General features: G+C 52.7%; 1 protein-coding gene across 1 annotated transcript; it reads right to left on the bottom strand.

The window, feature by feature from the left end:
* Positions 1-4,937: 4,937 nt before the first annotated feature.
* On the bottom strand, positions 4,938-9,909 carry LOC131906479 (histone H1.8). Its single transcript, XM_059257102.1, has 5 exons — positions 9,810-9,909; positions 7,237-7,496; positions 6,248-6,572; positions 5,345-5,406; positions 4,938-5,198 (listed from the first exon to the last, which is right to left on the bottom strand). Exons 1-5 carry the CDS (start codon positions 9,907-9,909, stop codon positions 4,938-4,940), a joined length of 1,008 nt encoding a protein of 335 aa, XP_059113085.1.
* Between the last annotated feature and the right edge of the window lie 3,734 nt (positions 9,910-13,643).

The raw sequence follows: 13,643 nt of genomic DNA, 5'->3' as shown, positions 1-13,643 counted from the left end.
GTTTTTTAAATCTTTTATATATTAAAGAAAACTTATCACGCACCAACTGTGAATTGCTGCCGCTTGTGCAGAAGACCCATGGGTCCCCAGGGGCTCCCCGTGTGACACTGGAAATGACTGTCCCCAGCACAGGCCACCCTCCGTAGCTGTGGGGACTGGCTCAGAGCCTGAGGCGGCTGGGCTGGAGGGGAAAGCTGGGACTCTCTGGAACATTCTTTATAATAAAAGCCTGCCGGGAAAACCTCCTATGGGCTTCAACCTTTGTCCTAAGATGGCCGAGGGGGAGGATGGGGCTGTCTCTTCATCCCGTTTATGGCAGAGAGGAAGTGCAGAGCCTAGCCTCGCATCCTGCCTAAGGGCAGACCTCTGCCCTCTGCCGGCTGGGAGTTTGAGGCTGCACCCTCTCTCCCCATGGACAGCCCTGCCACCCAGGAAGACGTCACCACCTCATGTACTACTACCTCCCATTTGTGCTGTACTGGACATGGAACCCATTGCCCTGTGCTGGCTTGAACATACTCTCCCACTGAGCCACACCCAGCCCCCACCTTGTCTTTATTCAAACCTAGGAGAAGCAGACACTGTCTTCATTTTGCAGACGTAGAAACAGTGTCAAGGGGTCACACAGCCAAGAAGGCCAAAATGGGAACTAGACATCTGGATCCCTTTCTCCTTGCCCAAGCCCCTCCCTCTAAAGAAATCCCTACCTCCAAATTTGAGGGGGTTCCAAAACTGACCACACACACCCCAGTTCTCTCATCTGGTCTTCAACTGTACACCCCTTGTTTCAGGCCAGGAAACTCAGTTTCCCTGAGGCCAGCTGTGGCCTGTACTCTTCCCACAGCAGACCTGACCATCTATCTGACCTGGGGTAAACACACACTGACCCGCCCGGGGCCCCAGTTCCTCAGGGCTGAGTCAATGAGGTTCTCCCCAGAAGCAGGGCGTGGCAGAGCCAGCCTGAGTAAGGGCCGTTGGCACCAGTGTCTCCTCAAGGAGGAAAAGTTCCCCACTGTGCTCGCCAGGAGTGAGCCAGGACCAGAATTCCCAACAGCAAAATCCAAGACCCGACCTAGAATTCACCAGCTCAGAAAAAGTGAACAACCTCCACTCCAAAAATAGCTTTCTCCTGCAATGGCTGAGGGTGGAGAAACCATCTTTATCTTTCAGATCTCTGATGCTGAGGGTTCTTATTAAGGAACAGATTTGCTGATTTCAATTATTGGCAGATTTGATGGGTTTGCCCCCACCCCACACACACACACACTTGATGAGGTGTGACTCCAGAATGGGATTCACAATTCCCAGAAAAATACAACTGCAAAAAAAGCCCTGGAGAATAAAAGCTTCAATATGCTTTCGGGGACACTGTCACACAAGGCGCGGCCACGTAAGGCCAGCACCCTTGCCTGAGCGGGGCCAGGAGGGAAGACGGATCAGTCCACACTCCATTCTGAAGCCCTGACTTCTCCCTTGTGCGACAATATGTCAGGGACATCTTTCGAAGTCATTAAATATTCCACAGTCTGGCTCCGTCTCATTAACATACAGCTCGCTGACATTCAGAAGGGAATCTATGCACAGATCTGGTTTCCAGGGTCACTGGCGTTGCCTGCTGGGCCACCTCCATGAACTGTCGGCAGTCCTTGCCTGGGGACCCAAAGACATGCCTGGCAGCCATGGGCACCTAGGCAAGGATCTGGATGGAGCATCCTCAGGCTAAGATTGCAGAGTAGGGGAGACCACCGCAGAGGAGGGCGGTCTCCCAAGTCTCTAAGATGGTTCGAGGTCTATTCCCACCTTGTCACCAGGGCAGGTCTGATCGGTCCCTAGCTCCTGGAGGCAAGAGGCTACAGGCTGTCCCTCCAGCTTCAGGCCTCACCGTGCAGGAGCAGAGGCAAAAGCTGAGCTGCTGCTTGGGAAGTGCCAGCCTGCCATCTGCCGGGTGCCCCTTGGGGCCTGCTGACAGGCACATTATAGAAACCCCAGGGAGCCGGCAGAATCAGACACAGCTTTCTGTGGGACTCCAGGGGAGAAGCCACGGACAACAGAGAGCCCTGAGCCCCATACTAGGTACTCAGTTTCCCTGATGCTGTCTGCTCCCTTCCCAAGGATCCCCCCGACTGAGAATGCCCTTCCGACACACCCTTTGCAACAGCCTCTTGGCTTTGGCAGAGTCCCAACCTCACCAAACAGACCTGAAACTACAAACATATCTTTGACCCCTTTCTCCAGCCGGCTACCTCCAGGCCTCACCCACCATATTGAAGGCCTCCTCTCCCCTCATCTGTACTACAACAGGGGTGCTCTGGCTGGCTACGTGTGCCCACCATGCCCTTAGGGCCACTCCCTCCTTTCCTTACAACTGACAGTAAACCCACAGAGCCATCCTTTGTGATATCCTTCATGATGGGGACTGCCTGCCTGCCAGCAGCCCCATCATCCAACGTTCAGATGCCAAGAGCAGCGGCAAGCACTTTGCTTAGGCATTTGCCATGGGGACATCGTCCCTTTCTACCCGGTGTCAGCAGGGAGAGCTCCAAGGTGGTTCACTCCCATGGCAGCAGTGACCTGAAGCTCGGGACTGAACTGGGTGCCTTGGCTCTGCGTGGGTGGTGTGGGCTTCCCTACAGCGTGAGGGATATCTACGAAAATACAAGAAACTTCAAAAGTTAAAACTACCTGTGTGTGTGTGTGTGTGTGTGTGTGTGTGTGTGTCTGTGTGTGTGTCTGTGTGTATACAGGTATGTTCACCTATGCATGCATGTGTAGAGTCCAGAGGTTGACATGGGGTGGTTTCCTCAATCACTTCTTCCCACCCACCCCCATTTTTTTAGTGTATGTATGCATGTGTGTAGGCATATGTGTGTATGAGTAAGCATGTGGGGGCAGGGGCAGGCCCAAGGTTGATGTCAGGAATCATCAATAGCTTTCTCCTGATTCACTCAGGCAGTCTCAGTCAAACCCAGAGCTCACTGATATGACTAGTCTTGCTTAGCCACCCTGCTCTCTGGGTCCCATCTAAGTGAGGGTTTCTGTTGCTGTGATGAAACACCATGACCAAAAGCAACTTGGGGAGGAAAGGGGATCTTTCAGCTTACAGCCTTGTAGTCCACCATTGAAGGAAGCCATGGCAGGAACCTGGAGGCAGGAGCTGAAGCAGAGGCCGTGGAAGAGCACTGCTTGCTGGCTTGGTCGGTCTGCCTTCTTTAGAACCCAGGACCACCTGCCCACAGTAAGCTGAGCCCTCCCACATCAATCATTAATCAAAAAAAAAAAAAAAAATCCCCACAGGCTCATCTGGTGGGGACATTCTTTCAAGTGAGGTTCCTCCTTCTCAGATGACTCTAGATTGTGTCAGAGTGACCAAAAATAGAACCCTAAAAGCTAGCACACTACCTCCATCTGCTGAGGCCGAAATTAAAGGGGTGGGTACAGTGCTCACCTGGCATTTATGTGGGTTCTGGGGGTCCAAACTCTAGTCTCACACTTACATAGCAAGGGATTTAACTACTGAGCTACCTCTCCAGCCCTTGACCCTGGGTTTTTTTTTTTTTTTTTTAGACATTTTGAGTCTTTCACTCAACCTGGAGCTTGCCGTCTAGCCGAGGCTGGTTGGGAAGTGAGCCCCCGGGGGCCTCCTGCCTCCACCACCTGGCACTGGGTTATAGGCATGCATAGCCACACCCAGCTTTTTATGTGGGGGATTTGAACTCTGGTCCTCATTATGTAGCCAACACCGTGCCCACTGAACCGTCCTGCATCCTCAGGATGAGCTGGAGCCTCAGATTTGTACCTGTCATCGCCACTGCGCTCCATCAGGCCATGCAGAGCCGACTCCCCCCATCCATGGGAAGTGTCTCACAGACGCTCTACAAGTGATGCAGACTTTGTCCCCATAACTTGTCCTCACCCTTTGGACTGTGGCCACATAGGGCATGTCAAGCACACCCCTGCCCCAGGGCCTGTAAGGGTTGATGTTGATCACCAGCTTGACTGGATTTGGAATCACCTAGGACACACACCACTGGCTGTGTCTTTGAAGCCATTTCCATCTAGAGATGTTTAGGCGGGAAGACCCACCCTGAATTTTGGCGCAAAATGCAAAGTCCCACACTGAGTAAAAAGGCGAAAGCAAACTGAGCCATGCACCAGTATCCATCCATCTCTCTCCGTTCCCTGTCTACACTGTAAGCCTCCAGTTCTCACACTCCGGCTGCTGTGCCTTTTCTGCCATGAGGGACTATGTCCCTTTAAGCCACAAGCTAAAATAAACACTTCCACCCAGACTTGGGACCCTGCTTAGCAGCCCCCTCCTGTCTAAGACTGCACCAAAGGCCGGTGAGATGGCTCATCAGGCAAATTTGCTTGCTGCCAAGCTCGAACAAATTCCATCACTGGGACTCACAAAGTGGAAGGAGGACTCCGTTCAAATTGTTATTTGACCTATACACATACATACATACATATACACACACACACACACACACACACACACCATGACACATGTACATCTGCACTCACTAAATAAGCTACAGTTGCACAGAATTGCACTCCTCTGGAGACAACAGTGCTGATCCCCCCAAGCCAGAGTCTGCCCCTCTGGGTGGAGGCTTGTCCACAGTCAAGCTCAGGGAAGAAGCTTGCAATGGTCTCTGGCCCCTCAAGTCCTCCATCCCCCGTTCAGCAGTCAGAAAGCTCTTTCTAGGGACATCAGCTGTACCATTGCCTGTACTGCCCCCCCCACGCCCCACCCCCACCCCACCCCTGGCTCTCAAGTCCTCAAAGTCGGCCTCTGCCCCTCTGGGCCTTCCTGACTTATAGTCCAGTGTCCAACATACCACTGTGTGAACAGAAAGAAGTCTTTATTGATAAATAAATTATGATTAAACATTGTGACAGTTAGGGAATAAAAAAAGCTCAGAGTTGCCATCTCCTCAATCCTGGCCCTTGCTACCAGCCTCGGCCTTCTTGCTGGGCACCTTGGATGAGGTCTTGGGGGGTAACCCAGGCCTTTTGGAGTTCTCGGGGGTCTTTGTTCTCCTGACCCTATGTGTGGGTTGTGCTTTGCATCCCATGTCCTGGGGAGGAGCAGGTGCTTTGCTCTTGTGTACCGTCCTAGGCCCCTGAAAAACTGTCTCAGTGTGGACCATGGCTGCCATCTTCCTTTTGGCAAGGGAAGCAACACTATTCTGGACCTGTAAGAAAGCAAGCCCGGTGGTAGGAAGATGCTCGCCAGTAGAGTGCTCACTTCATGAGCACAAAGACTTGAGCTCACCTCCCAGAACCCACAAAGCAAGCCTGGCAAGACTTGAGACCCAGGGGGTAACAGGCACCTACCTACCTTGCTGGCCGAGGGCTCTGATTTCTCACACACATCTTTGGTTTTCCTATAGGCCTCTGCTTCTAGAAAATGGAGGGAAGTGGTGAGGGGCAAAGGGTCCATAAGGCTTTAGAGTTCCCAGCCTGCCTAGGTCCCAGGTCATTACCCGGACAACTGAAGGCCATGTGACCTAGGCCAGCTGCTTTACCCCTGAGTCTCAACAGGTCCCAATTTGGATAAGATGCTGTCCCTACACAACATGGGAGCGTTGGAATTGGACTGCCTCCCCATGCAGGGAGCAGGAAGAGCTGCCCCATGAGCTTTGTCGCCTACCTGCCAATGGCGATGGCGGTACTTCTATGTTTATTTACTTTTGCAGGAGGGTAGGTTTGGTTGAGACAGGTCTCATGCAGCCCAGGCTGATTTCAAACTTGATATAAACCTAAAGATGTAGCCTTGAGCTTCTGGTCCTCCTGCCTCTGCATCACCAAGGGCTACGATTAAGGGTGTGGGCCAGCTCCGTGGATTGTCTAGAGTTCTCACTCATTGCTTCCTGCCAGAACCCTTCTATGGCTGCTGACTGCCCTCAGGTGAGCCTAGACTCCCTTTTGCTAGTCAAAACTCCCTTGGACTTCTGACTGCATACACTGACTCTGCTGCATATAGACAATCACCAGCAGCTTTTCAAAAGCCCTACCTTTTTTGCACAGATGCTTCTGGGGTGCATCCTCCAGGAAACCTTCCCTTGACCCTGCCTCAGGGATGTGCTGGGCCCTGGCCTCTCTGGAACCCATCCACCCGCTCCCTGCCCCCACTTTATCCAGGTCTAACACTCAAGGCTGGCTCCCTAGAGAGGGAAGCCCCTCCCATCCTCCGCAGAGGCTGCTAGCAACCCCTGTCCCTGCCCATCATTCACATACCTACCTTGCCTGCTCCCACTGACATTCTGGCCTATCTTGTTGGCAGTGGGAGGGGCCCGTGTGGCTTTGTCTGGTTTTAGGGGGGCCTTTCTGACCTCTCCCAGTTTTGCCTTGCTGGCTTTCTTAGGTGCCTTCTCCAAGGTGGCTGCTGGGTAGGAACAAGCCTTCGTCTTCGGCCCTGGTTTTAGAACCACCTTTTCTATCTTGGTATTACCAGCATGGTCTGTCTTCAGCTCTGTAGGTTTCTTGGGACCTGTCTTCTTGGCATCTGTGGCTCCCCTTCGGGCTATTGAGGAACGGGTTCTCTTTTTCTTGGACTTGGGAACTAGCTAAAGACAGAGTGTGGCGTTGTGGATGAGAACAGAAGTTCTGGGTATCCCTGTGCCTCACATGGGACACCACAGGGGCCATGTTCCCGATGACAGGATTGAGAAAGTGGTGGGATGAGGGGAGACGCATACACCTCTGTGGTCCTCACACATTGCGCCTGGTATTAATCTGGAGTGCCCCACCACTTACTTCCAAGGATCTGATCTGCCCCAAGCCTCACTCTGCCTCACCCTCTCTGCCCCTGCTGCCTGAAGCCCCGTCTCTCCTTGATGTCTCCAAGAACACAGGCTGAGAGGGGAGATGGCCCAGTCCCCAGCTTCCCGCAGGCCTGTGCAACTGAGGCTCTGTCGAGCCATCTGCCTCCCACACTCCAACCAGGCCCCAGCAGAGTTCCCGGTGTTGGGACTTCCCGAGGTGGGCACCACACGTGGTTAGTAGAGACCGTCCCATAGTCCCCTCTAGAAGTTACGGATCCGTGGCTACGTGGCAGACACGGGTAAGCCATACTCAGACCCTGATACTGGGCAGGCTTCCCAGACCACACAATGTGGGCCAGCAGAAGGGCTGTGGAGGGGTGGGCTGGGGTGAGAAGCAGCACGTGCTAAGGGTCTGATGTTTAAACCTTGCACCAAGGCCCCCCTCCCCTCCTTGTTTGTAGCTCACTTTGAAACTGCCAGTAGCACCCTTGGCCTTGGAGTTGGCAGGCCTGGTGAGGAGGCCTCTGCGCATGCCAGTGTCCAGGGCCCGCTTCAACAGGTACTTGAAGCGGGCGACATCCACCGTGGGGTACTTATGTAGGATGTAGAGCTTGATGGCTACAACTGATGTGCCCTGGCGCTTCTCCCTGGCCTGCAGAGCCTCCAGCACCATGCGGAGCATTGTCGGGTTCCGTCGGCCGACTAGGACTCTCCTGGGATTTGGACCTGTAGGACAGACCACAGGGCGTCACGGGGACTGCCCTCCACCTCAATCAAGGCCTGACTGCGGAGGGACAAAGCGCACACTAAGAACCAGCTCCGGGTCACTGGTTGCCAGTCCGCAAGCTTTCCACTGACCACTGGCCCTATGGGGCTCACCAAGTTCCTCTCCATGGGCGACAACAGCTGTCCCTGGGCTCAGAGAAGCAGTCAGGAAGCTCAGTGAGGCCCACAAGTCAGCTCAGTGAGGCCCACAACTCAGCTCACACACAAGTCACCAAAAGAAAGGGCACCAGGACCCCGGGAACAAGAACACTGCGGAACGACTCAAAACCACCACCCTGGAAATCCAGGCATGCTGGGGACACACCTGTCACCCCAGGACTCCAGACGCTGAGGTGAAAAGATTGCCATTTCCAGGCCAGCTTAGGGCTACCAAACGAGGTGGCACCTCAAAAATAAGATGTACACAAACAAAATCCAACTGGACAAAGAAACAAAGCGACCAAAGCGTCATAAATGCTGGAGAAGAGCAGCGGCAGAGACAGTTCCGATTTGGGCGTGCTAACGGGATCACGATTTGATTGTTTTTACAGCACTCGGTTTTGTGCACGCACGCCAGGCAAGTGCTCTGGCGCTGAGCTACACCCTAGGCCTGACATCACTTCTTAAAGGTTCCTAGCCTCTGGAAATCAACCCTGGACTGTTTCCAGCTGAAATGCTGGGCCTGGCATGTGTCTGAGATAGCCTGGTAGGTGGGCAGAGCAGCCACAGCTGAGGACGGCTGAGCTTGATGGGCACAGGGGAGAACTCAGTTGCTCCTGCTTCTGCTCTCAGCCTAGCCAGACATTGGCATCATCTGTGGGTCCAGGATTCCGCAGCTGTAAAATCTTGTGTCCACAGATGGAATGAGGGTGGAAGTGAAACTATCTGGGGCAAAGGGAACTGTGAGAAGCAGGGAGGGGAAGAGGATTCAGGGGAATATGCTCACACTCAAAGTATATATACTTGCTTAAAATGGCCTCGTTGATGGATTAATGAAAGTATAAATAAAGGGAGCCAGCAAGCTGGCTCAGCAGGTACAGGAGCTTGCTGCCAAGCCTGATAAGCTGAGTTCAATCCCTGGAACACACCGTGAAAGGAGAAAACCAGCTCCACAAGGTTGTCCTCTGTCCTCCATATGCATAAGTCTACACACACAGATAATGGGGGAAGGGGACTGAGACAGGGTCTCACTATGTAGCTCTTGCTGGCCTGGAATTCACTATGTAAACCAGGTTGGTTTTGAACTCAGAGATCCACCTGTCTCTGCCTCCCAAGTGTGTGCCATCATGCCCAGCTTACACAAATAATCTTTTAAAGGAAACTTATTTTGTGAAAAGATAAAGTAGAAACAATCACATTCCTAGAAATATGTGCCCCCAAAAGTGAAAATGTAAGTAAAGACTGGTGCATGAGGGTGAAGAGGAGGGCCACAGTGGTAGATAGATGCTGAGTATGCATCAGGCCCTGGGCTCCGTCCCTAGCCTGCCAGCAGTGTGCATGAGTGTTTATTCCTAACAGCCCAAACGTGGGAGCAACTCAAATGCCTGTGACCACACATGTAGATACACTGGAATACTACATGGCCATAAAGGGGACTGGCCTGTAAGCTGCTACAACAGGAAATGCTTCTAAATATAAGGAAGCAAAAAAGCCAGTCTCAAAGCTGTGTACAGGATGACGCAAGCCCACAGACACAGGTGCAGTGAGGCTGGGGAGTGGTTGCTAAGAGCTACAGCTCAGCTTTTCTTCTTAGGAAATGACTGAATTCTAAAACAGGATGTGGTACTGGATACACAGGATGACATACTAAAGGTCACCACATGCTGAACATGGGGGAGCCATGCAGTACAGGAATCTTTTGAAATGGGTTGTTTCTTTTGATGAGCTGTAGCGGAGAGGAAGAGAAAAGTGGAGGAGGACCTACCAGCCACAGGTGCATGATTTAAACTCAGAAATGATGCTATCAAAATGATTTGCAAAATTCAGACTCAAAAGCAAGTTTTTAAGTAGGAAGAAAAAGCCAGATGGGACTACAAGCCGCTAAGGACTCCTATAGCCCGGCCACTGGCAGCCTGCACATGGAGTCTTCGTGGAGAGTCCCAAACCAGGAGATGGGGCTATCCAGCTGTGCCCCCAGGACCATTGCCTCCATGACCGGGTCCCCCATCTGTGTGGTGGGAACTGGTCTCTACACCTGCATGCGCCTTCCCAGCTCTTGACACTCAGCTTCCAGGGACCTTAGCCTAAACTGGACAGAATTCCACTCCCGTTTACCTGGTGTGTGAGTCTCATGGAGCTCAGGTGACCCAGAAGGTGACGTGTCCCTAGAGGGAGAGGAGGAGAAAGAAGAACTGGAGACACTTCCTGGGGCCATGGCACAGGCAGCGGCAGGCCTGGCGCTCACTCAGCTACCAGCTGCCAAACCTCTCGCCTTAAATACCTCTCACTGCCGGCGAACCAATGACCAACCCGCTCACCACCTGAGCAGTGGATAAGGCCAATCTGGCCTGGAGAGGGAGGCTCACTCTCCAAACAGATCATCCTGCCTCGGCCCTGTGGGACCTGAGGCCAAGTGAAAATAAGGAGACAGAGTCACTGTATCCTACCTAGCTGGTGGTGCTGGCAGTGAATGGGGGACACCCAAGTTGTGGAGGTGCCCACAAGGGTCCCCTAATCCCACCAAGTGGGCAGGGGGCTGTCTGCCCTGTTCCCAAACAACTGCTGGCCTCAGTTTTTCACTTAGTAGCAACTGGGCCCACAGGACGTGATCGCTTGGAGGCAGTGGCCTCCCCTGGGCCAGGAAGGCTCTCAGTCTGCTCCTTCCTTCTGTGTGATTCTGGTGGTTTAGACTATATTACAGTTTGAGATGCAGGAGGAGGTTGTGACAAGCTCTCATGTTGCCTCGGCTGATGGCCACTGTCCTCAGTGTCCTTGGCACTCAAAGACACTCACACTGGGACAGGCATAAGTCACTGTTTCCATCACACTCCCAAACACTGGAACACTGGCCAGGATGACAGAGCCAACCATCTGCCCTGCCAGGGCTATGACTTGGGAAGGGGTCCCCCTAAGCCTGGCCATTCCACCTCTCTCCTAGGAAGGGCTGTGTCATCTAGAAGAATGGAAAAGAGCAGCAACTTTGCCGTGAATCACACAGGCCTGAGTATATTGCTCCCTTGCTGTAAAACACGCTACAGTCTATATGCCAAGGTCTTATACAGACCGGGTGGCTGATGTCTGTTGTTCCAGCACTGAGGACACTGAGGCTAGGGAGTTTGAGGCTAGCCTGGGCTACATAGCAAACCCCTGACTCAGAGAGTCAAACCAAACAGAAACAAGAGAGAGTGGATCGAAACAAGCTGTGTCGCTCTCCTGGCTGAATGTCAGTATTTCTCGTGTGAAATATGAGGCAAGCATTTCTTACAGTGACTGTCAAGGATGTATGGAAACTACACAGGAGCTGGGGGAGGCTGACGGGTCAGCCACCTCAGATGCGATTCGACATCTTCAGGAGCAAAGATGAACTTGCCCCATGGTGCACCCACCCCTCCCTGGACCTTACACACAGGGACTTTGCCCCAGTATCAGCAGAAATTCAAGGCAAAGTAAAATCTTTTCAGGTAGAAGCAGGCTAAGTCAGTTGTGGCCTGTTCGCAATGGAATGGCCCACAGCTGTGAAAACGAGGAGGCCATCCTGGAAGCAGTTCTCCCAGGACTCCATCCAGTGTGGTATCAGCAATTACCTTGGGGGAGGGGAAGGTCAGAGGATGGTTTAAAGTAGACCTACATATGTCTCCCTCTGCGTGTGATCTCTTTATTTTCTGGGACTTCCCCAGAGAGCTCACCATCATCACAGGTCTGGTTTGAGAAAGACGGTGGCCCTCAACGGTCTTTGCAGTGAAAACACATCTCACTCCGTTTCTAGAACCTTCCATGGCTCCCTACTTCCTTTGGGGAAAAGTTTGAGTTTTTCCATCAGGTTCATGGTGCTCTCCTCTCCCTGAAATTCCACAATTCAGCCACACTGCCGGTAGGGCTGGGGTTGTGGCTTAGTGGTTGAGTGGGGACTGAGCATCCCTGAGACTCTGGGTTCGACTTTCAGTAACAAACTTTTTAAAACTCCCACCGTGTGGCCTTTGAATAGGCTATGACTAATACCAGGACATCGTGCTTTGTGCTTCTTCTATGTCAAACTAATGTACAGATGGTCTGGAGTTTCTATCTCTGTCCTCATCTACCCCACATGTAATGAGGCTTTGAAGTGCTCAGCCCTAGATCAGTGCTAGCCTTGTGTGGCTGAGATACCATGTGAATGGTGCTGTCCTGATCCGATTGCCATGGGAGCAAGTCCTGGCTAGTCTGTTGGATGCTGAGACCCATGGTCCAGTCACTTGTCACCCAGCCACCAGTCAGTCATCAGCCAATCCCTCACTTGACCATGCTTGAAAGATCCCCAGAAGAGATGGTCAAAGCTAGATCCCCACCAGCAGAATCACCCAGCTAGTCCCTAGAGCTAGAAGAAAGGATATGTGATTCGTTGTTTTAAGCTGTGAATTCTGGGAGTGTTTGTCACACAGCACAAGGTTGCGGCTACGCTAGGCTTAAGAGTCACCAACTCTTAAGCCTCCAGCACTCTGAGTCACAGCTGGGACTTATGGGCCTCTGACTCTTGAGCTCTGTGGCGGAGGAGGGCTGTCTGTGGCACCCAGCCCAACACTGGCACACAGTAGGTCCTCCAGTCTTGCCGCTGTGGTTTTGTGGCTCCACTGAGTGAACAGAGACCTCAAATTGCTGCTGGCCCCGGACTAGACAGGGAAAGGGCTCCAGGGAGGCAAAGAGGCAAACGGGAGCTGGCACCAATGGGGGCTGCAATTTTGATCCATTTGCGGGGCGTTTCCAAGAACTGAGAAATGCAGAGACTCTGTGGTGTAAACATTCCCACGAGCTCTGCTGAAACCCTGCTCCCAGGCTGTGCCAGGAGCGAGTTTTGTGTTGGGAAGGAAGTTTGGGAAAAACGCAGCGATCTAAAAATTCTCCAAGGGCTTTGCCACTTGACAGGGAGATGATGGCAAGTTGGGACTGCAGCAGAAGCAGCGCCCTCTGCCAACCTCCTGACTTCTCCCGTGGGGCCGGCAGTGAGGTGTTGCCTTCCTTCTGGAACCTTCTCCTCCCACCCACCCTGGGACTTGCTCCAGCTTCAGAGATAAATGTCCTGAACTCTGAGATGATCAGAGTGCCCCTGCTTTGTATGGTGCCAGCTCCTGTGCCATCAGGACATTGGAGCATTTATTCCCTAACTCCGGTCCATCAGTGCATCAGGTTGCAGTGAATCAGGTTGCAGTGAAATTTCAGCCACTGCCATGCCTGATGTCTGTATAAACTGGCCTCTTCATCATTTTATTTACACATGAAGAGGCTGAAGTTCTGAGTGGGCAAGCCGTTGGATCTTCCCAAGCTCCTCTGTGCTACTTAAGAAAGGTGCGGTGATTCCCAAATAACCATTCCTTCTCGAAGCCATCCATCCCTTCAGAAGCTCTTTAAGTCACCCTGGCTGGCGAGGATCCAACTGGAGGCAGCTCCAGGGGAGCCAGGTCCTCTCTTCGCCCTCTGCACTTGTTGGTATGTAGGGTCCATTTCATGATTCAGCATGGCTGTGGCTAGTCCAGTCACTATGACCACATTTCAGCCAGCAAGATAGAAAACAGAGGAAAGTGGAGGGCGCTTCCATTCTGTGAAATGCACAACTCAGAGTCTGCATGCTTCTGAGCCTTGCAGATGAGAGGGAAGCAGGAACGCGCTGTCAGGTGCCCAGCTAGAACTTAAGAGATCACCAACAGAAGGTGAAGAGGAGAAGCTAGAGCCCTAGCACTCCTTTCCTAGGATCTCCATCAAGCTCATCTCTGCCCACAAGACCCTCCACCGAGGCTGCTTCCTCTGAACCCTGGCCTCACCCCTGGGAGGGAAGCCGTGTGCATTGAACAACGGCTGTATGAAGTGTCATTCATATTGATGTTTCCTTGATCCTTCTGACCCCCCGTTCTTAGGCTGTGGGTCTCAAGCCCACACAGGGTCCTGCCCTTGAATGTGGCGGTAACAGAACTTTGAGAA

Source organism: Peromyscus eremicus, chromosome 3 (genome assembly GCF_949786415.1).
Source record: "Peromyscus eremicus chromosome 3, PerEre_H2_v1, whole genome shotgun sequence".
Classification (NCBI taxonomy): Eukaryota; Metazoa; Chordata; class Mammalia; order Rodentia; family Cricetidae; genus Peromyscus; species Peromyscus eremicus.
The sequence above is the reverse complement of the archived record's forward strand: the minus strand, read 5'-3'. Positions and strand labels throughout refer to the sequence as shown.